The following is a 24,612-nucleotide window of genomic DNA, read 5'->3' on the forward strand; positions in this document are numbered from 1 at the left end:
TTTAAAAGCTTTTGTTTTATTTTATATAATATGTTGTATATATGTATGTGTACTGGGTATTTATTTATTATGTATATATAAATACATACACACATATACAGTATATATTTTGAAAAAACTTTTTTTACATGCATATACATTTATATATTTTAAATTTTTATATTTTATGATTATAGTTATAAATATATGATTTATATATAAACAACATATTTTTTCTTAACCAAAATATATGATAATTATGGGTTAATATGATTCTAAGTCATGAAATGATGTCAAAATTTTGATAAAAAGTTAACATTATTACTCATATTTATAATATTAAAAAAGTTGAAACTGGCATAAAAGTCGAAAAAATATATTATATTATGCTAGGTTTGATTTGAGATGTAAAGTCGAAATGAGTTGAGTAGTTATTGTGGAATAATTTGTTTTTATGAGATGAAAAGAACAATGATGATATGAAAAGTCGAAGTAAGGCATATAAGATGAGAAATTGAAATGATACGATACTGTCATATTCTTGAGATGAAAAGTCATGAAATCTTGCAAGAAATATTAATTAGGATATTCTAAGCTATAACTAAAAAGTTGAAAGTCACAAAAATATCAAAATTATAAGATCTATATAAAACAAACCGATTTTATGTCGGAATTGACATAAAAAGTCAAAATTATGATATACGTCATAAGTCATGATTATTACATAAAAAATATGGTATATTAAATAGAAATTATGAGATAAATGTCAATGTGACAAAGATCAGCAATGTAGTGTTTTGTCACACTATAAAAAGATTTAGAAAAACATGAACTACTGTCACACTACTAATCAATGAAAGGCTCTTAATTGCTTCCCAACACTGGCTAAGCTTGAAATACTTTTAAAAGCATACACAAAAGAGTGTCAGTTAGGAAAGTTGGCAACGTACGGGTCATTCCAGGTCTGATGTGCCTGCCAAACAGCTGTCAGATACTGTAAATGGCAGCTCTCCTCAGATATAACATAACCCCTCGAGTGAGGCTAATATACTATTAAATGACAACAATCATTCCAGCCTCAAACATAACAGCAATTCAGCCATTATTAGCTTGCAGAACTTTAAAGGTCCAGGATTTTCCATGAATGGAAGTGGGAATGACCAAAGCAAAGCCTGATTAAATGACTGACAGTTTACACAATGAGAGAAAAATGCTTTGTGGCTTTTGAAAGAAAGCTGTAGAAATTAGGTCAAAACAATCAATATGTTCAGGACAGAGTAAAATATTACATGACCGTCATTCAATAAATATAGGCTGGTTTTATCAGTAACACTTTATAAGTTACAATAACAAAGCACTTATAAAACATTTGCAAACTTTATGGTTTTATGGTTAATTTAAAATTAATCTTACATTTAACGTCATTGATGTACAGTATTTTAAACCAGCAGTAAAGCAGTTGATGGTTATTAGGAATTTATAGTTCTCATTTTAAACTAGGAAAATACTAAATTTTCATTAATTATATGATTTAAACCTACATTTAGTTGACATTATTTGGATTAATAATAAGTGGTCCTAAAATGTTTACAAATACATTAAGAATAAATGTTTATCAGTTCATAAATAAATGTGTATTTACTGATGAAACATCATGAAACATTAATAGATCCTTTATTACTGATTCAAATTGAAACATTAATAGATCCTTTATTACTGATTCAATTACTGGTTCACAATTAGATTAGTCTCATTTAAATTTCTCATTGTTTGTTAACATTTACAGGTACAAAAATGTTGTAAATTACAGTGACAACGAACAAAGAACTCACTATTTGCATGTATCCTATTAATGTGTTAATATTGTAGAGACTACAATTTCTGAACTACGAATTAACTATTATAGTTTGCAAATGATTTATATTACGGTAAACTTGTTATAAAGTGTTACAATTTTATCTTATAATGCTTGAATGCTGTTTCCATGCATAGCATTTAATGCTCACCCAAAAATAAAATGGAACACATGTTTTTATGTTTTTAATAAATATATTTATTTGATTAGATGTATTTTTTTTTTTAATTTGCATATTTATTTAATAAATATAGTTTCTTTGAAAGCTCAGTGTGATTAATAGGAAGGTAAATGTGTTTGTTTTTGTTGATTAATTAATTATTAAATACTCAGACTGATTACAAAATTATAAGGGTATTCAGGGAAAAACATTAAGATGGTTTAGATCCCACTTGTCTGGCCATTAACATTGTGTCTATGTTAATGGGGAATTATCTAAGTTAACAACAGTAAGGATGGAGTGCTGCAAGGATCTGTTTTAGGCCCTCTGCTGTTCTCAGTGTCTACATCCAACCCCTTGAAAAAATTATTAGAAACATTAGTTATTGTTATGCTGATTTCTGAACTATGAATTAACTTTAATAGTTTGCAAATGAAATGATTTATAAGTACTTTATTACTATATACTTGTTATTGTGTTACAATTTTACCTTTTGAAGCTTGAATGCTGTTTCCACGCACAGCATTTAATGGTCACCCAAATATAAAATGCAACACAAAAGCAGACTTTCTCCTTATTTTGAATATGTTGCAATCACAGTAAACAAAGCAAAAGCAACATAAAACCATAGTAATCATTATTATTACAACTGCAATATATTAATAGACGAGGTGTGAGAAGCAGACTAAAATTTAGGTTGTTATCCTAAATTGGGCATTAATGCTAAACTCTCATACTTTTGAGTTCAGTTCATTAAACCAGTCTGAATGTAGTTCACAAAACTGAATAATCTGGTCTTGAGTACAACTCACTGACTCACTGATCTGGTTTCAGTAGTTTAAGTTAAAAAAAAATAAAAAATTGAGTGACGTGACATACACCCAAGTGACCCATACTCAGAATTCGTGCTCTGCATTTAACCCATCCAATGTGCACACACACAGTAGTGAAGACACACACACCGTGAACACACACCCGGAGCAGTGGGCAGCCATTTAAGCTGCGGCGCCCGGGGAGCAGTTGGGGGTTCAGTGCCTTGCTCAAGGGCACCTCAGTCGTGGTATTGCCGGCCCAAGACTCAAACCAACAACCTTAAGGTTAGGAGTCAAACTCTCTAACCATTAGGCCAAGACTTTCCCGGGGTCACTAATCCGGGTCCCCGGGTTTACAGGTCACTAAAGGGAAAAGTTATCAGTTAGTAATGACATAAACTTCAGCCTGTTTCCTACTCAAAGCTTTATTATGGTTTCAAAAGGCTTGAATACTTCAATCCCAAATCACTCCAAATGCCCAAAAAGAACATTAAGCACAGTTATCAGAATTTCTTTTGTTTCACACAACCATTTTTGAAGAGAAACACTCTTCCAAAGTGAAAAGCTCAAAGCTAGTTCATGAACACTTTATGCTTAGGTAAATACTGCCTACTGTCTTCACTTCTGAAAGTATTAAAATATTATTTGTGGAGGAACACACAAATACAACAAAAAACTCTTGAAGAAAGGACAAAATTAATTCAGCTTTCAGAGGAGCTGGTTTGAAACAAAGAAGATCAGATGTCTCTAGACCTTGTAGACTGAAACGACAACGTATTTAGAGACAAGGAGGTGAGGAAGACAATAAACCCAGGACATTGTGCTTAACACCCTGTCACCGCCCTGCCTAAAATATGACCTCTAATCTATGGGAAGACATTTGGAAGAGGGTCATCTGGATATTGTCAGCTAGGCCCAAGGGTAAAATGGGAAAGATCAACACCCTAAACGAAAACAAGGATGGTTTCATCAGCAAAGCCCAATCAAAATATTGTTTTTGTAGAACTCTTTCAATTAGCCTTCGTACTTACAACTAGTAGAGCTGGTTGGAAAACAGCTTACTGTCCTGAAATTAACCTGGCTTAAGGGCCATTAAAAATGGCACCAACCCCAGTTAGTGAAAGCTGAATTACAGTGGCTCAATGGCTTATGTCCATTACTCAGGGGATGTCCGTACGCTGACACTTATACACCTCACAGGCTTGTCCAGACATCATGAAATAAAGGTCAAGAGAGCATAATTGACTTAAAACCAACCTATTAGTGACAGGCCAATAATACTAATTGTATTCTAAAATCTTCTGAACCATACCAAACTTTAAGCAAGTAAAATTAATTCAGTGGTTGATAACACCTATTTTATAATCACACAAGTTTCAAATCTACCACTAAATCTCAAAAACTGTTTTGTAAGTTAATGTTTCAAATCAGGCTAAAATAATTTTCAGGATGGTTTAACTAATGCTCATTTAAGTGGAAGAAAAAACAGCTAATATATTTTATTAGCTTATTAGCCTTTATATGTATGTATATATGTTTCATCTCTCTCTCTCTCTCTCTCTCACACACACACACACACACACACACACACACACACACACACACTCACACACAGACACACGCACACACACAATCTCTCTCTCTCTCTTTTTATTTTTATTTATTTTTAATAAAAGATATTAAGTTTATATAGTGCTTTACACAATACAGATACTTTCAAAGTGCCTTCAGAGTAATAAACAGGAAAATAACAGTTAAAATTCATTAATTATGACATACTCTTAGACTGACTACAAAATTATACTGGTATTCATTGAAAAGCATCAAGATGGTTTAGATCCCACCTGTCTGACCATTTACGTAGTATATTTGTGAATAGGGAATTATCTAAGTTAATGCCAGTAAAGTATGGAGTGCCACAAGGATCTGTTTTAGCCCCCCTGCTGTTCTCTGTATACTGTACATCTAACCCCTTGAAAATATTATTAGAAAACAAGGGTTTAGTTACCATTGTTATGTGGATTATACCCAGCTATATATTTCAGCTAAATTTCATATCATTCATTTTTTAAATTATCTAATTTAACCGAATGTGTTCAGGATATAAAAGATTAGACAACTAGTCATTTCTTCTATTAAATTCAGATATTACTTATTGGACCAAACACCTATAGACCTAAAAATAATAAAGTCTGCATTAAGAAGCTCAATTTAATAAAATTTAGATTAAATTCAGAGTAACACTTTATTGTGGTAGTCCACTTTAGACATTCTGCTAACTATAAGTAACTTTGGAACTACATGTCAGCTAGCAGTCATTAGATTATTAGTAGACTATCTGCTTAATATCTGCTCACACTTTATTTTGATTGTCGACAGTGGCGGTTCTACATTGAATTACACCCTGGGCGAGACCCCCATCGAGCTTGGTTCACCTTGGTGACCACATAATCGTTTTGTATTACCTGTTTTTATTAGCCATTTCACACAATTCAGAAAAAGAAAAATGTGCAGGAACTATAGGCCTGTATTTATAATATTATGAATGAAATTTGCGTTATTTGGAAGAAAGTCGAGGTGTGACTGACTTTAGCCCACTAATTCAATTAGAGTATTGCTCTATACAGTGGATCCCCCCCACCCCGGTGGTTCCATTTGGGAGAGACCCAGAGGTGAACTGTCCCCCGCGCCGTGCCCCGCTCCCCTTTCCCCTTCTCACACAGCTTCTGTGCCCCGTACCTTCTCAGCAAGCAGGGGCGCCAATTTGCGGCCTCGCAGAGGATTATTATTCTTCTTTTTTTTAACTGCTCATGCTGCCCCCATGTAACATGAAAACATGCAGCCCCGGGCGGCTGCCCGGTTCGCCCGTGCCAAAAAACGCTACTGATTGTCGACGTTAGACATTCTACTGTCTGTAAATAACTTTGTAAAATAAAGTGTAATCCAAATATTAACTGATACTTGTTATATACAGCTCAATAAGGCTAGTTTTAGAGTAAACTTCTAGCATGGCATTTCCAGTGTGGCCCTCAAACTCTTGGTTAACCTGCTTTCCAAGCCCAGTGGGAGAAAAGAAATAGAGCACATCTTCTACTCTAAATTTGGCATCCAGGTTGCAGGCAGAGCTGTGCTGTGGTAAACCCTGCTTTGTGTTACAGAGAATTTCTCCAAAAAAAGAAGCAGCTAGGCTACATTTTTAACTCTATTATATTTCTAAATGTTATTGTGATCTCAACTAAAATAGACAAGAGTGATACAAAATCAACATCATCTCATGTTTTGTTCATCAGTTTGAGTTGAATACATTGAAAAATGTCATTGGTGTTGCTTTACAGATAACACAATGATACTAGACAGCAATGCCAAAGATTTTACAGTCATAATGCTCAAAAGTTTGTTCAGTGATCAATTGTAACAAGCTATTAACACTATTTTTGTCTTTACATATTACTTATTCAATGTAAAATTGTTCTTAATGTTGCAAAGCTTCCTCATCACTCCACAACTGAACTCATTTGCAATCGTCTCAACAGTCACAGCATCAGACAACCCTCAGCTGATCCTTGCTCCTCAAAAAAACTTCAAAGATAGGACAGCGCCAAATCCATGTTAAGCTCTAAAATAATAAGGTCTTACCTTTAGGCTTTTTTCCAAAGTGAGGCAGAGGACCTGCCAAGGTGCTGTGTATTTCAACATACTTACAGCTGTTCCTTGATTCACTAGACTACACAATAAAACAGCAATCAGTGCTCCAGCATTCCTTCATTAGATGTTTACTCCTCCTTAATTATGGCCAGAGACCTCCTCAAAGTTCATTTGGAAAAAATTAATAAAAACGGAAGCCACGGCACAGGGAGCAGCATTCCTCTCTACTGACGATTTCAGCTGCGCCTATCCAAGCAAAGTCATCCCTGAGGGCTTTTCATCTGAAAATGAGCTTAGCATCAGAACCAATTATATGGCTCTCCTGTCTGATAGGTGAGAGCAGTCATTTTCTTCTCTCCATTTGCTCTTGAAGCTGTTGTATAAGTGCACTCGATAACTCTCTCAAAATGAAGGACAATATAATGACAAAGAATAAAATGTCAATTATGCAAATCAAAGTGCTCTTCAGGAACTTTTAAACAGAACTGCAGAAAGCCCCAGAGTCACTGATGTCATTATTGACGCAGTTGATCCCTACAGCACTACCTTACTGAACAGAGCAAAACTTTAGGTTAAATTAAGTCAATATGTAATCAATCTTTACTTTATAATGGATGCTCTGGGTCTTATTGTACAAAATTCATCAGTCCTCATCATTCCAAATGAAATAATAATGATAATTCTGTATATTTATGATGTACACAGGCTGGAAAAATTAATCGTTGAGCGAATCATTTGGGAGTCATTGAGCAAGCAAGGTGCAACAAGTATCTTTCATGCATGTCAACTTGTTGTTGGGGACTCCCAATACCAAAATATGAATCTTTCACTACCCATAATAGGGGCACTTTAACACTTTCATGAAATGAATAACATAATCAATGCATCCTCTCTACACTCTCAAAATAACTAAATATTTGTATACATACTCCTATTTTCAAAAAAAAAAAAAAAAAAAAATTGTAATGCATCATGGGATTGTAGTTCTTTCAGTCACTAAAGATATTTAGCCCACAGTTTTGTATCTTTGTGTTTTTATCAAATTTTCAAATATGCTTTTGCGTCAATTTGAAGTTTGTAATGTTGTGGTTCTCCTCATAGCTGGCTGGTTTGGTTCATGGCTTTAACCAAGACTTAAAAAAAAATCCCAGTGGGAAAATGAATGGGAAAAATACTTCTGAAACCAAGGCCGCTGAAAAAGTGGGTGGGCACTAACACACTCTCTTCCAAATGGGATAAAACCAAGCTCCGCCCCCAAATTTTTTGTCATTTTGTAAGCTTGATCAGGAGGTGTTTTCTTGACAAATAAGCTCATTAATGCATCCGTGTAATGATGCAGTGTGAAAGATCAGGACAGTTCATTCCTGGCGTATCTGACTGGCAGCAGAGATCGTTCTGTATGTCTGTCATGCACCAGTCGGCTCGTCCTTGCCAAATGCGACCCAGATTCACGCAGCGAAGCTGACACACTTTCTGTCTTTTTCCAGGAATCTAACTGCAAAAGTCCTTTCAGTTTCAACTAACAATGGGCATCTCTCCCTAAGCTAGCTGGCTAGCAACAGGAATGATTTCCCCTCAACATTCAACATTTCATATTCAGTAAACAGTTCCCTGCCATGCACACTTTTGGTTAAAAAAAAAAACTGTGCAGTGCAGCTGCAGGAATTTTCTCATTTTCCGGCTATTCCTCAGGCATTACTGAAAGCAGCTGTCTTTTAACTCCATGACAAACTTCAACGGGAGGAAGCAGCTGACTTGTTTGTGCTTTCAGCACAATGTGAGAGGTCAAGCCAGACAGGAAAAACCCAAAACCATTCCAAGGACAAACCCTGAACAACTCAATCAAGGGCCAAAGGAAAAAGCACCATATTTGTGCCATTACATTTAAAATGCTTTGGCTTGGAGAGAGCCTTGGAGTTAATGATAGCTCTTTGGCTTCTTTCAGAGAAGAGGATTTGGATAATATTGTTCTCTACCCAGATGTTTGCTGGCCAGGTTTTCCAGGTCATTTTTGGTTTCCTTTAATTAATATTTCTCTTATTGCTTATGTTGCTGAGTGAGCACAATATCACAACATGAGCTCATAGCAAATAATCATAGACCTCTCATAATAGAATAAAACTTTTAATGCACTGATTGGATGGAGTTAGAATTATTAACAGGAGATGTTTGTCAGGTCGTTTGATGATTCAGACAGGATTGCAGTTATTATGTCTATTCCTGGTTGTGGGCTGAAGGTTGCTGAAGGTCATGTGCTCAGGTTTTCTTTCCTGGAGATTTTCTCAAAGAGAAAATAAAGTGCTCAATAAAAAGGAGACTTATAAATTGGAATGAAAAGCCTGTATAAAAGCATTTGTAGATGCTTTGTCAGTCTGGAAGACATACTAGCAAAAAAGTTGGCTTAAGTAAAGCTCTGGAAATAGCATATTTTGCTTTTAAGTGGTGATATTTTAAGTATACAGTTCATATCTCCAGGCCACTGAAACTAAACTGAAACGTTTACTTAATCTATTTTTGCTGTTAATGCAGCCTGTGCATTCCTGACTATCCGAAAGTGTCTAATCTAATCTTTGCTGATTTATCCAGTTATTCAATATTTACAAAGACAGTGTAATATTTTTTATGTCTCTGTTCCGAAACTCAGTGAACTGCCTATGTAGGGACCATTTTACTCTCTACACTCCCTGTGCCCTCTGACTGCTTCAAAAGGTTTCTTTTGATCTTTTATTTATTTATTTTTGGGCAGATATTATGTCAGTATTGCAGGTGTGCTTCAAGGATAAGTCAAACCCAGAATGCATTGAGGCAGACTCAGGCTCAAAATCCAACCAAGATGGCTGAAAAAAAAGAAAAAAAAAGAAAAAAGAAGAAGAAGAAGAAATATAATTAATTCAATTCTCAAAGGTGTTTGGAAAATAAATCTAATTAAAAATTTTATTGCATTTGGTAACACCTTAGTTTAGGGACTAAATTCTCACTATTAACTAGCTGCTTATTAGCATGTCTATTACTTGCACACCGGCTATTTCAGCACTTTTAAAGCCCATTTAATGTCTTATTCTACATGACCATATTTTAGATCCTACCTAAACTTAACAACAAACTTATTGAATATTGGTTTTTTGAGAATTTAGAGGTTGTTGAGGTCATAGTTAGGGTGGCTATATGTGCCATATATACAGGACATGTCCTGGCCAGGATTTTTATATTGCCTTAAACATCCAAAGTAGTTTGACCAATAACATGCAGGCATTGTACATAATTGACCAATCGTGGTGCATGAGAAGGTGGGATCTACAGAGAACGATCCACCAAGCTGTCACACAATGAGCGCACCAATCATTTTATGACCCTAAAGTCCCACGAGAGCGATTCGAAAGCATATCTGCTCTGCTCTCCGTAGCTCTCATGAATGTCATACAACGATCGATCTGCACAGTGCAAACAGCCAAATCCTGGATTTATTAGGCAATGTAGAAACCCTGGCAAGGACGCGTCCCGTAAAAATGGCCCGGATGTTCTCTGATCAGTGAATTAATGGTCACATGACATGCAGGTAAACACATTTTTCATGGTTTATTTTGAAATATTTATTTAGATTCTACAGTTTTATTATTGAATTATTTTATTAATATTTTTTTTAATTATGTATTATTTAACTTTCATATTTTATTATTTATTATTAATTTATTACGCTACAATTTAATTATTCGCTTACAGTACAGTTTCTGAATATAAAACATTACAAAACCACAAAAAAGTGCGTCTTGAACCAGAAGTCTAACTGGCTACAGATGTGCATTAAAAGTGTTCCTTTATATGAGTTTTTAAAAAAATAAATCAATCCACCTACCAAAAAAGCAGAAAATATCATCCAAAATGAAACCATGCCGGCAGTATTTCTTGTCGATCTGATGATTTAACTGGGAAACACACTTAGATGGACTCTACGCTGGCAACAGTCATGGCAACATGGGTCTCGCTCACTCGCTCGCTCTCTTTATAAACAGGCAGCTCAACAAAAGGCTGAATGCTGGGGAGACATGAAAAGAAAGACTCTGTGCATGAGATTCTAAAGACGCAACCCAGCTCAGAATCGTAGCATTTGCATCCACTTATAGACATCACACACACTGCAATGCAATCAAACTTAATGCTACCGGTTAATGTGTAAAGCCTATATAAAACAGCTTTGTTGACATGAGGCATTATAGATGCAATGCAAACAGAAACCACACATATTTTCCACTATGCTCACTGGAATCAGCTTCACTGAGAAGTGGAAACTGAGGGCCGTATGAGGAGGAAGGTTTCTTATTAGTGCACATTCAAGGCTAACAATGGGAAAACAAACAGATTCACTAAAATGAACAGATACGCCTTGGTTTGTTAGCCGTCATCATGCTTAATTTTGATGCTAACTAATGGAGATTTTGCCACAGTGCACTGCACCTCTCCCCTTTCACTCATTATCTGTTGCTATGGTTTAGATCAGAGCCCTAATAACAGCTGCGGATGAGTTTTGCTCTGATCTGGACGGCAGGTGTGAATGAAAGCGCCCCAATGAGATTTCAGTCAGAGCACACGCTCAGGTTCTTTCACTCATCTGTTTGCACAGGTGTATTCATGTAAACACATGCAATCAACAATATACACACTGGTGTGAAATTCGCTCTTTTCCAAAACCAAGTCAGCTGCATGCTGTCAGAGGATTACACCGAGAGCTGCATATTCTAATTCTACACCCCAAGCAACTCTACTCACTGGAAGACAACCACTGGAGTCAGACATATTCAACTTCAAACTCAATTCTACATCTGAAACAGGGATAGGCCAGCAAATAAGTGACTGATTCGGAATCCCATAAATAATTGATTTGGAAGAACTGATTTGTGTATCATTCAAAAGTTACACTAGAGATTCTAAAACAGCGTCGCATCAGTCCTGCACAGAAAACTCAAATCCGTAATGCATTATAAAAAAGCAACCAAGAAAAAAAGATAAAGCAACTGACATATTTGTCTAATATTTGTATATTAGAGTACATTGAGTAGTCCTGTTTGCATGAGCTTTCTATGCTCCAAAATGCTCTTATGATGTTTCTGTGACCATTAGGTCACAATTATTCATTTACAAATATTCTAATAAATATTCATAAGTATTATCTATTTTAATAATTATAATATTTATTCATAAAACATTACATGTTAAACCATGTCATTAATCATGACACTAGTTCAAAGTTCACAGAAAAGCTTTGGCATCATTAATATGTATTATAAAGGCATTCATTATGTGTTGTAATGCATCATATCTTTTCATGAATAATTATGCACAAAGTTAGCATGTATTATAATATGAAGGTGTGTGTGTCATGCATTTTAATGCATTATACTTGGTGTAAAAGTATTAGAATGTATTACAGCTGTGTTTACAATTACTCATGAGATCATACAATGCGTTATAAAGTACATTACTAGGTATAATTAATGCAATAAAACTACTTTTATAATGCATTATATATAAAGGCTTTAAGCGTGGCCATTAATATTACCAGGCACCACTTTGTTTGATAGTTTGCTAATTAATGCAAATACATTCAAACATTTTCAGCTGTAACTGAAGTGTCTAAACTCTTTGGATTCTCTGTAAGCATTCATCCTCATCAGCAAACTGGGAAATATTGACTTTATGGAATTAACATCAACATTTTATCCTAAATGGATGCGATACTTAACCTGTAATGCCACTGAAGTCCCAGTGTGACGTGACCTGGTTAAAACAGTCGCACATATAGGTTAATCCAGTTTGCGTGAGCATCACCCTCGCCTATTGACTTCTGAACGTAACTCCTAACTGTGCACCGGCTTTCATCAGTGTCAGCATGGCAAACTCATTTAGCTGCTGTCTGCCCCAGGCTGCCTTCAACACACCGAACACCAGCGGTCTCTCATGCAGATGCAAAGGCAGACCTGTGAGAAATAAATAGTGTCACTGGTTCTTGTGTGAGCGTAACGTGCGACAGACAGATAATCACCGCATCCCACAATCCTATTTCCAGCTCCTGATTACCCTGCTTTATTTAGACGGTGTGAATAAGTCCCGGGCCTTCATTACCTCCACTGCCAATCTATTCTTCATTTGGAATCAATATTCAACACTGCAGATATTTTGTCTTTTAATTATGTTTTATTTAGTGTAAATATTGAGCCATTGTTCACCTAAACGTCATTTACCTGTCTTCATTCAATTCCAAATCAATATGTCTGTCTTTCTACCATGTAACACAAAAGGTGTTGCAGCTACAATAAATCCCTTAGAAAAAACTCTTGGTTATCATAACAAAAGTGTCTGTTGGAAAACGGTGTATAGATTGCACAAACTACTTTGTATGGTATGTTATATTGCATGGTGACTAGATGGGAGGGGACGTTCCAACACGGATACAAAAAGTGATGTCAGAAGCTATTTGCAGGTTCTCTGCATCACTCCGGTCACAGTATTGTAGTTTCTCATCTTCTAGGAATCTGGTCACATGGTAGTTTTGTATGCAATGCTAAATTCCTCACTAATCAATAACACTTCCACGAATCAATCAACAGCCTACAGGAATGTTACGGGTGCAACTAAATCAAAAAGATGAATGCCTGGTTATATGGCTATAGATTTTTCTGTGTGTACAGTACATAAAGTTATGGGTTTTACCAGCTTTATGGCCATGACAGAAGTTAAAAGATTAGCAAGGTTAGCAATCAATTTTATGAAGCCCATAAATGTGTGAATCTTAGAAAGTTCCACACGCCCAGCTCACATTTCAGTTTGTGTAATTCCTATGATTCACATAACTATGATACAATTACTGTAATGAGTTATTAGCATTACAAATTAAAGGCAAATACTACCACAATATGTACATAGTTAAACAATAGTGCTATTTTCCCCCTGTTATTAAAATGAGAAGGAGATTTTTGTATTACGGTAATGAGAATCTATGAAAAAAATTACATTTGAAGCTTAATTGTCATGACAGTTACATGTTAATGGTCCAAAATTGTAGGACTCTGGGTAAAAGCTACATACACAATGAAATTTGGGTCCATAGACTACAACAGGGACAACAAAGTGGACTATACCCCATGAGTTCGACTGTCCTGGTTTCTAAGCATGGAGTAAATGATACCCCTCAGCTCACATCTATCCAACAACACTTCCATTACACAGCAGGAAAATCGCCAAGCCACTAGCATGCTTTCTACTTCCCATTAAGATATAATGTCAGAACACAACACCACTTCACCTGTTGATGATTATGTGCAGATAGCTGTATTCCTGTATCATTTACAAGCAACAGGATATGGATGGATAATTCGTAGTAAACACTGGTGTGAATGGTGGTTGTGTAATCTACAGCCAAACCATGAGGGAGGCGTTCTGTAGTGTCTGGGTAATGATGACCTCTTTGAGTTTTGTTTTGAAAACTCAGTCTAGAACAGATCATCTTTGTATGGTCACAAAAGCAATACAGTTTCATGGAATCACGGTTTGAAGAGAGCTGAGGATGAATATTGTGCTAACACTATTTCACAATTTCACAGAACTAGTTTTTCCTGGATTCTTTGCTCTTGGACTCAAATCCTGGCTCCCACAGCTTTGATATATATATATATATATATATATATTTATGTTTAGATGGAATTTCGCAAACATTAGGCCTGTTTCCAGTGATGGCTGGATGTTTCAGGATATGGTTTTTCAGGTCATATTTGTCTAACCTCATCTCGAAGAAGAGGTTAAATGAGTGTGTCTTTCCTCTGTTCCCATTCAGTAAGTATTAAGTGAGTTGACCTGGTGTGATTGTTGAAAGTGAAGGTCACAGCTTAAAGGGAAATTATCTGCTGTTAAGTGTCAGTAGTGGATTGGTAGAAATAACATCAACTTTTATATCTTGGACTCTATGCATCTTAAATCTGTGTCAGCTCCAAACAGCTGATAAAAACACAACAATAATCCACAAGTTATCCACACCACGTCTTGTGAACCAAAAGCTACGTGTTTGTAAGAAAAAAATCCATCATTAAGACTTCCAACCATCACTTCTGGATAAAATAGAGTCCGTAATCCATAATGTTGCTTGCTTCACTGAACCCATCTCCTGTTGTCTCTCACATAAAAATCCATCCACATATTTGTTTAGAGCTGTTTTGGCTTGTGCTCAATCTGCGCAAATTTTTCTCCTGATTCAGACCAGACCACTTTTTCACTGGAGAAAGCAATATTATGGATAGAAGATTCGTTTTTTAGCAACAAAGTTTCAAATGTCTGGTTTTTCTTTTTTATTATAAACAAACAGCTTTTCTCTCCTCAAGATGTTAATTGATGGACTGGAGCGGTATGGATCAAAGCATACAAAAACTGTGTATTATATGCACGTCAAACACGTGTGCATCGTATGCACACCAATGTCAATTTCTGCGTATAAATAGCACGCAAAATACAAAAATAAAATGAAATAAAAATAAAACAAATCTGCTATTTATACGTATTTTCATGAGACTAGGCTCTTTTAATCATCTGTTTGGACTCTCATTCTGACGGCACCCATTCACTGCAGAGGACCCATTTATGTGCAAGTGATGTCATGTCAGCTTTCTGTTGATAGATTTTGAAATCAAAAGCTGCTGTGTTCACACGGCTTGGCAATGTCTGTTATTCTCTTGTTTTTCTAAAACTTTTTCACAAAACAAATCAGAATCAGTGGACATCTGTGCTAGCCTGTGGCGCACCGCAAGCTTTGCTCATGGATCACAGTGCCTCAGGAATGCTGGCCAAATAAGAATGTGCATACGAGCTGCTTCTCCTCACTTCACTTTGTATTCCATACACAACATGAGCAGATTAACACATATTAAAATACCCAGGGGCCCATTCAGAGAAAAACTATTACTAATAATGGTTAGATAACAAGCATGCATTTCTGAGAATCCTTCAAATGACATTATAATCAATACACTCCCATCAGTCTGTTAACAGCATCTCAACTACAGTCTCTGCCATGCAAACTGATGCTAAACTGCAATATGCAAGGTCAGCTGCAACAGAATTGCAATGCAATACAGATCTTATTTAGCATGCACAACTTTCTGTGTTCTTTGAACAGGAATGCATGGATTTTCTAGCCGTTTCACCTGTACTTTATTCGCACAAGACTGATATTCCCCTCTACAGTATACCAGGTGCGATCTTGCATGCAATTAAAGAAGAGGTCACCTGCGCCGGGACACATGCAGTGAAACGCTTCAAGGGACATCGGGACCATTGCAGCTGCCTCTTTCATATCTCAGATTAATATTTAGACAAAAGATGCATAAGGTTTATAACGTCTATCTGAATGGTCTCTGTATCATGGTATGATGCACATGTTCTTAACGATATAAAAAAGAAGGTTACCTCTCATCAGTGAACAGCATCTAGTGACTATCAGTTCCTCAGCTGTAGATTGTAAGATGAACCTGTCACTGTGCCAGTCAGTGCGATGTAAATACGTCAGTGCATCGCTCTCGGATGCTGCAGCAACTTTGACATTGAGCGCTTTAACGCATCGGGCGCTTGTGCTGTTGTCTGATCTCTGTCTGCGCGTCTCTCTCTCTCTCTCTCTCTCTCTACTGTCTCTCTCTACTGTCTCTCTCTTTCTCTCTACTGTCTCTCTCTACTGTCTCTCTCTTTCTCTCGCGCTCAGCACGCTCTCGCTGAATAATGAATGAGCAGAGCAGCACTGGAGCTGCATGGACGTTTCTCTCTCGTTCTAGTGCAATCAGGAACTGGTCACAATGAGTTGAGCGCTGTGCTCGGGTTACAGCTCGCCTATTCAATCTTGTTCCCATCCTGCCTTTGTTTCCACTCTGGCAAACAAAAAGCAGGGGGCCAACAGTGAAATATTGAAAGCCCATGCATTTTTTTCACATTCTCTAGAACAATTAAGTTGTGCTACAATGTCCCGCTGTGGACTCATTAGAGGAAAAGTTAAAAGACTTCAAGGAATCTGAAGAATGTCTTCATCATGCATGTCTGGATAATCAACATACCTCCTTCTCAGTGACACATCAAAGACTCGTGAATTAAAAGAATACAGTAAAGCAATATAATAACATTAAGCAATTGGTTATTAGCAAAAGGCATGATGGGGAATCTCACAAAACTTGACAAGAACATGTCAATCAATCAATCAATCAATCAATCAATCAATCAATCAATCAATCAATCAATCAATCAATCCAAGCAAGCAAGCAAGCAACCAACAAACAAACACATAAATAAATACTCGATAACTTGATAACTAACAAATACACATGATAAATCACTGCATGACATTAAAAACTGACTGTATTTGTCATGCCCACTGACTCTTTTGTGTGTGTTTTCCCTCCTCATGTGCTCTGCTTCTCCCTTGTCTGATTGTGTTCATGTAATCCAGGTGTGTCTAGTTAATTAAGCTTGTTACCCATGTTTTTAAGTCCTAGTCTGTGCAGTCTGTCTCTGTCGGGTCTACAGGTCACAGTATGTTCGTGTGTCATTCCTCGTTCCTGTTGTGGATTTTGCCCTTGATTTTGTGGTTGTTCATTAAAAGACTTTTTAACGCTTCTCCACGTCTCCTGCGTTCCTTCCGGCAGTGAATCATGACAGTATTACAGTAGTGAAAAAATAATGAAAATAATCACTGAGAAAAAATATCATAAAAATAATGTCACAGTGCAAAAAAAATATTAATGTTAATAAATGTTAATTTATTTATTTCATGTTCTACCCCAAGAAAATGCCTAACATGCAACTCAGCGCATTGCGTTTATATTCTGGGCTATATTCCACTTGTCTGTAAATATGTAGTATATGCTTTATTAATAAGGTGTGTATTGAACTTGGTCCCCGAAACTGCCAAATTAACTTGTTTCAGAATGTCCCATTTATCATTATAGACCACTATGTGACCAATGTGTTTATGAAGTCATTAAGTAATTTCAACTTTTTATCTCATAATTATGATTCACACTCATAGTCATAATTGTGACTTTTTAAGGCATGATTTTTTTTCTTACATGGCAGAAATGGGCTTCCATATGATTCCAATCAAAATAGCCTATAATTCATAATTTTCTTTAGTTTGGTTTTGAGGTGAAATATGACCTGCGTGTTTTCATGAGACACACCCATTATGTTTAACATTCAGTACTAGTAATAAACGTCAAATAGAAAGAATATGCATTATATTTTGATTTATGCATTCATATTTGAAAATGCTGGAAGTACTTTGTCTTAAAATTTTTTTTTGATTTATTATTTTTTATATTTAAATTTTTGAAGTAATTTGAACAAACAAACAAACAAACAAACCAGCGGTACATATGAGCCTAGATATTTGAGAGTTTTTGAATATTGTCTTGACCAAAGGTCACCTTGGAGTCAAAAACTTGGAGAACCACTGAACATTGTCACACAATTCATAAAGTTCATACATTTTTCATAATCTCTTAATTACTCCCAGAAAACAGCTGAGAAGACCCCCCCCCCCCCCCCAATGTACAAGCAATTCTTCAAAATGAAATAATTTAATGTAGAGACACACAATGCTTTTATTAAGTAGGAACAGATTGTCCGGCTTACAGGTACCCACATAACTTCTGACTAATAAATTTAACAGTGCACTCAAGTTATAAATATGGCAGATTAATAAGGTAGGAAACAAACCCACTGGTATCCTGCTATATACTAATGGGTTTAAAAGATCTTGCATGGAAATGACGTTCCAGAATTGTTTCCTGTCACCGGTGATGGAAGATTACAGTCACATAATAAATCACCTCAGACATATTGAAATGTAGTGTAATAATATAATACAGGTGGCCCTGTGAAAATGATCACCATAGTCTTACCAGAGGGTCAGCAGATCGTGCCGCGGCTGTAGGATACAGTCCGTTCTCTGGCGTCAGCAGCACTGAACGTGCCTTCTCCCCGCCTGCAACAAAACATCAACAAACCAATCACTACATTATCACAACCTCAAACATTAAACCGTCTGGATTCTGGATTAAAACAGCCTCATACATAGATTTACTGTACGCCTACCAGTTAGAATCATGCTAGATATCAACAGAAAGCTGTACTTCACAGTAATGTTGTCAACACAGTAATAACTTGTTGAGTGAGTTATTTCAATGAAAATCTGATGGATGTTTGTTTCTTGACTTTGTTGATACTGTACTAAATATAAACATGAAATAATATTTCATCGCTGTGTCGTGGCACTGCATCTGCCAGATTCTTAATGGCAAATGTGTAATTATGGTTATTTGTGTGTAATAGAAGTAATTTGAGGTTATTATTCATATCAGATAAAATATTTAAGAGGAGGAAGGTCAGCGGTGCAGCCCACACACAGCCTTAGGGGTCAAAGGTCAAGATAGTGTGGTGGGTGTAAAATGCTAAATATGCCATCTCACCGTGTGCCTACCTCACACACACACACACACACACACACACACACACACACACACACACACACACACACACACACACACACACACACACAGAATTTCCTTTTTTTGGGGTTGAAATAATATTAATTTAATGCTATATGTGAGAGTGAAAACATACTCTCTCACACAAGAGCTTTGATAAATAGCTGTGAATGGTGTTTGATAGATAATGTGTGTTCTAGTACGTTCTCTCAAAGCCTGTTTGTAATCAGGTTAGAGAGTTTATACAGTACAGGAAGATCTGTCCATTACACTGGTGATATGATTCCCTGCAGCTGGTAAGTTTAATAATGTCTTTCTTGTTTATTACATACAATTCTGCTTTATATGTTTACTGCACTGAATAAAAATAACATCTAATTAACTAACTCACTTGCTTTATTCAAGTAAAAAAATATAAAGTAAATAATAATTAATGACAACATAATTAATAACAACAAAAATGAAATTTAAAATAGCTCTAAAGATAAAGGTACCAATTGCAAATGATCACGTTTTACAGTGTAGTCACTGAAGAATGTGCAGGATGTATATTGTGTATAACCAGTTGATTGTAAACTTTTGTTGCTGTGTGAGTCCCTGGTTTGTCTTGAGCAGTAAAGCTGCAGGTCCTCTAAACTCTTTGACTTGCTTGCATGCTCTGCACATGAGAGTAATTTTCCACAGTGGCTCAATTTCAAGGTCCATTTTTGCCACTCGGGACAATTGATGGGCTCTATACATCTAAATATCTTTAACTGTATTTTTAAAGGTCATATCTCATATTTCATGTCTTTATAGCTCTGTGTTTCATATAGTGTAAGTCTGCTTCGAGACAACTGCTTGCATTCTGTTTTTTTTTTTTTATTTTTTTTTAAAGAAGAAGGATCTTGTAAAAAAAGGCATTTGTCACTGGAATGGTTTATGTAAATGAGGAGAGGATGATAAGAGCCCAATGCAGCTGTGCTGTTTTATTTTATTTTTGGGAGGCTCCCTGACTAATAACACATTAAGTCATTATTTTGAAAGGCTTTAATGATGCTCTCAGATCTTCCTGGGAGGTTTGTACCTATGAGTTCAGAAATTGCAATTACAACTTAATATTCTATATATATTTATACTGGTCTTATTTCTATTACCTAGGAAGCTTTGCACTAATGAAACATATTAAAGATTCACTTTAAGCATGTAGCTGATGCTTTATCTGTGTTTTCTGTTATTTTCATGAATGATGGAAGTATAGTTTGGTCGCACAACCCTGCCACAAAAAAAAAAAAAAAAAAAAAAACCACAATATATACATATATAGTGTATATAGTGTTCAGTATGTTATAGGAAACATAGGAAGATATTAAGACACATTAGTAAGTATGCATTTTGTGTATTCTAGACAGTTAAGAAGCAAGTATAACGACTTTAGTTTAGGGGTTATGAGGAATGACTGTCAGTACTGTCCTTAAAGGTACAGTTCATCCAACCAAAAAAAGCATTCTGTCAATGTTGGTAACCAGACAACAGCTCGGAGCCATTGACTCCCCCCCCACCCCATACTATGGAAGTCAATGGCTGCCGGCAACTGCTTGATTACTAACATTCTTCAAAATATCTTCTTTGTGTTCAAGAAGGTTTTGAACAAGTGGAGGGTGAGTTTTTCTTTTGGGGTGAACTATCACTTTTTGAGCAGTGATTATGGTCTTGATCAGGTTTACCTGGCTGATATTTAGCAATCTTTGAGATTATCAAGAGTAATCAAGCTATAATGGAGATTAAATTATGATTATAAATATGTTTGAATTAGTAAATATTATGTACATATAATTAAAATGTGTAATTTCAACCAATATTGGTGTATTCTATGAATTTTGGTACTTATTAGAGAATGTCAGAATCAACTCAGGTTTCCAGTAAAAACATGTAAACAGGCTTGAAACAAGAAAACTTTTCCTGATAAGCGAGATCATTACTGATTGTTTTAGAGAATATAAGCCTAATTAATATTTGTATTTTTTAAGAAATTAATAGATTTATTCAGCAATGATTTGCTAAACTGATCAAAAGTGACAATAAAGACTTTTGCCTTTTAAAAATGAAACAATATTACTGTTTTTATTTTTGTAATACTGTGCCCTGGTGCATAGAGAGAGTGAGAGAGAGAGAGAGAGAAAACCACAGACTTTCAAATGTTAGTGTATATTGTAAACAATTCTTTTTTATTTTTTTTTTGCAGGTAAATTTATCTTGTTTTATCAAGGTCTATATATGTTTTTTTTTCTGGAAACCAAGAGAAATATATTTATGTTTTTTTTTATTGAAACTATTTGAACTTTACATTATTGATTTGTAAAAATGACGATATTTTGACTTTCTCATTGATTTAGCAAACTCAGATCTCCTCAGTGGGCGTCAGCCTTTAATTGTGAGCGAGGGAACAGATTTGGTGAGGGTTAACTTGCTGTTCATGCAATCTGTGAAGCGGGGCAGACACATCAGCATATCTCATTCACATCTGGAGAGACGAGCTCAAGACAGACCCTGCTGGAGTTAGTGCTGCCCAGAAACGGGTGAGGGATGAGATTATGGATAGGGAAAGTGCTAGTAGTGTCCCGATGATGAGAAATTAGTTAGAGAAAGAACCATAGCACAGACACAGGAGGGTAGGCACGTTGGAAAAATATGCTGTTTATTGGACTAAGTGTACCATACAAAGGAAAAATAAATAACTTAAAGCGATTGTTACAGCGGCGCTGCTGGCAGTCCATACTGGAGAGAGTGTGTGAGAGAGAGAAACAAGAATGAGATGATACAGAAAGAGAATGTTATCATCATTAAAAAAGGTATAAGCAAAGTGGAACAATTAAAAATGAAACTTCAGGATTACAAAAATACAGCAAAATCTCAATGAAGAAGCACAGCAGTAACTTCACTGCAGATCAGAGCTCATATGGGAGCCACACCACCATATTAAAGTCCAGAACTGAATTAGAGCTGTTTGGCAGTTTGAGGTTGAAAGATCCTGATAGACAACACCGACACTAGCTTTACTGTGGGAGCATTAATGTTTTATGGAGCTGGTATTCCTACATTGTGCAAACAGATTCAAACATGAAATGCTCAACCTGAAAGACCCCATGAATAATAATAAAGCTTCATAGCTTGTTAGCTTCATGGCCATCTATGCTAGTGTACTACTAAAGGTTTAAAAAACAAACATTTTCCAGACAAATGGATTTTAATTAAACAAGTTTCTGCCCGGTAAAATCTGCCTAAATACCACCTTCAATAGCATGTAGCACATAAAGGTTCTGCTCAATCATACTTGAGCTATCTGTTACCATTTACATAAATGGTAGTTACTCGGTTGACGCATGTTATGAAGTATGCAACCTGCCATCTTTGCTCATGGGAATTCAGGTCTGATATATATATATTTTTTTGTGCGAAATGACAAATTAATTGACGTCTGCATGGAAAATTCAATACAGTCTAATGAGAATTCAATTCTATTATATATGTTTGCAATTTGACAGAAATAAGTACATGTAAGGTTGTACTCATGTCTTATTTGTATGTTTTCGTATGATCTGTTTTTTGTTCCTCTAATAAATACATTTCCCTAATTAATTTTCGTATGAATCAGAATGTATAAAGTTATGCATAATCACTAAGTCGTAAAATAGTTTCCTCATGAGATGGAGTTGATGGTGCAGTTACAGCATCATTAGGGGCTAAGAGCCAAAACTAACCAGCAAGACCCAACTCTTTGGGATTGGTGGGCTGTGACATCAGCTAACTTCCTGTTTCAGTAGGAAATATGTCAACTCATGAAAGGAAACTACTCCTAAAACAATTTCATGGGGTCTTTAAGACTGAAAAGGTGAACTTTGAGTTTGTTTTGGCACTGATTACAGAATCATTTCAGGTAGGACCTTCATACATGACATCGCACACTCTTATGGCAAAAACAAAAACAAAAATTTCCAATAAGTTCCGTGTGGCATGTCAAAGCATAATGAATGCCATTGGCCATTATACATGAACTAGGTCTGCATATTTAACCTTATTATTTTGGCTATTACTGTTTTAACTACAGTTTTTATTCTAAAAACAATTGTCAAAAAAGGTAAGGTCTTGTAAAAAATCCCTAAATGTGAAAAATTTTTTTTGAATGAAATGATTTGTACATGCATAATTATACTTACACTAATGAAAGCTTTTTTTTTTTTTCTAGGTTTATCTTCAATTAAGTTTGGGTGAAATGTAATTCATGTTTTAAGTTATGACTGGAAGGGCAGATAACTTCTAATTTCATTTTTAATATCTTTGTTCATTGTGAATCTAAGGTAAGCTGGCTTTTAATTTCCCCGTCTGAGCATCATTTGTACAAAAATGATGTATTATGGCACTAAAACAAGTTCTTCTGTAATGCGGCAAGAGTTAGAAAAATGAATAGAGAAACAGCAAGGCAGCTGGTATTAGTTAAAGGAGAAGAATTTACTCAGAAATATGTCCTTTAGATATGTCTTTTATGACCACACCGAGAAGTCTTGGGATTTATCGGTTTGGTATTGAAGTGTGCATATGCAAACAATGTGCATATATAGAAAAAAACTTTCAGATTTTAACATAAATGTGGATTAAACACTCATTTTGAGTGTAATATATGTACATACTTTTATCTACAGGCATATTATACATATGCAGCCGTAATCTCTATGACTTCATATTTGATTATGGATAATAAGCACTAGTGGACTATTCATGTACAATAGTAACGTTTCTTTGAACACAGATTCTTAATATCATTCTTAATATTTTTCTCTCACAAAATATTTGTTATTTAACATCAAAGTTAAGAAATGCCTAAGATGACGCATGGTTTGAATTTGAGTGTCAGTTAATAATTCTAAATAAAGATTGGTTTGCTGGTACAATATTTGTACAAATTGTGCACTGCATTTTCAGCTAAATAGCAAATAGGTCCAAATATATTTAGCACCTTGTTTACCTCCGTAGTGCATGTAATCTAGAGTCACACCAGTGCTTTTCATTCTCTAAGATGTGTATTCGCACACATGGCAGTGCTGAGCTGATTCTGAGCAGCTCTATGAATTATCCAGCTGATCTGATTTACAGCTTCTTTTTGCTGCTTAAAACATAAAAAATTCTATTATATATGAGGATACAGAGGCACAGAAGGGCAAATGTCTTTCAGTAAATCAGTTTGTGTAATGAAGTGAGCATACTGTACGTACATTGTATCCATTTTTGTTGGGAAAAATAAATCTGGATCTGTAAACAAAAGTATCTTGGACAACCAACATTTATGGTAATTTGAAGGCTTTGTGAGGCTACTGCACAACATGGCCAAACATCCTTATATTGCATGGATCTACTTTTTGTTTCCATATTGTATGAAATATCAAATGGGATGGACATTTATGGACCATATCTTTGTAATCTATGCTACACCATTGTAAGAATTTCTATGAAATCATCTAACCTTATATTGGACAACTACATAAGTTGAAGTCTTCTATTGATTTTGTTGTTCATTTACATATTATTTTTTGGCTTTTTCATTTATATTCCATCTCAAAGAATAATTAAATAAAGGATAATAATAAAAGGTACAAACTTTTCACAGACACTCTTAAA

General features: G+C 35.5%; 1 protein-coding gene across 1 annotated transcript in view; it reads right to left on the minus strand.

Moving 5' to 3' along the window:
- LOC109045442 (A-kinase anchor protein 2-like) overlaps positions 1 to 24,612 on the minus strand; it is an 88,825-nt gene that overhangs the window by 20,195 nt on the left and 44,018 nt on the right. Inside the window, 1 exon segment of the mRNA XM_042732153.1 lies at positions 18,376 to 18,458. Within this exon segment, the coding sequence (XP_042588087.1) occupies positions 18,376 to 18,458 (83 nt within the window).

This window comes from Cyprinus carpio, chromosome B10 (assembly GCF_018340385.1).
Source record: "Cyprinus carpio isolate SPL01 chromosome B10, ASM1834038v1, whole genome shotgun sequence".
Taxonomy (NCBI): Eukaryota; Metazoa; Chordata; class Actinopteri; order Cypriniformes; family Cyprinidae; genus Cyprinus; species Cyprinus carpio.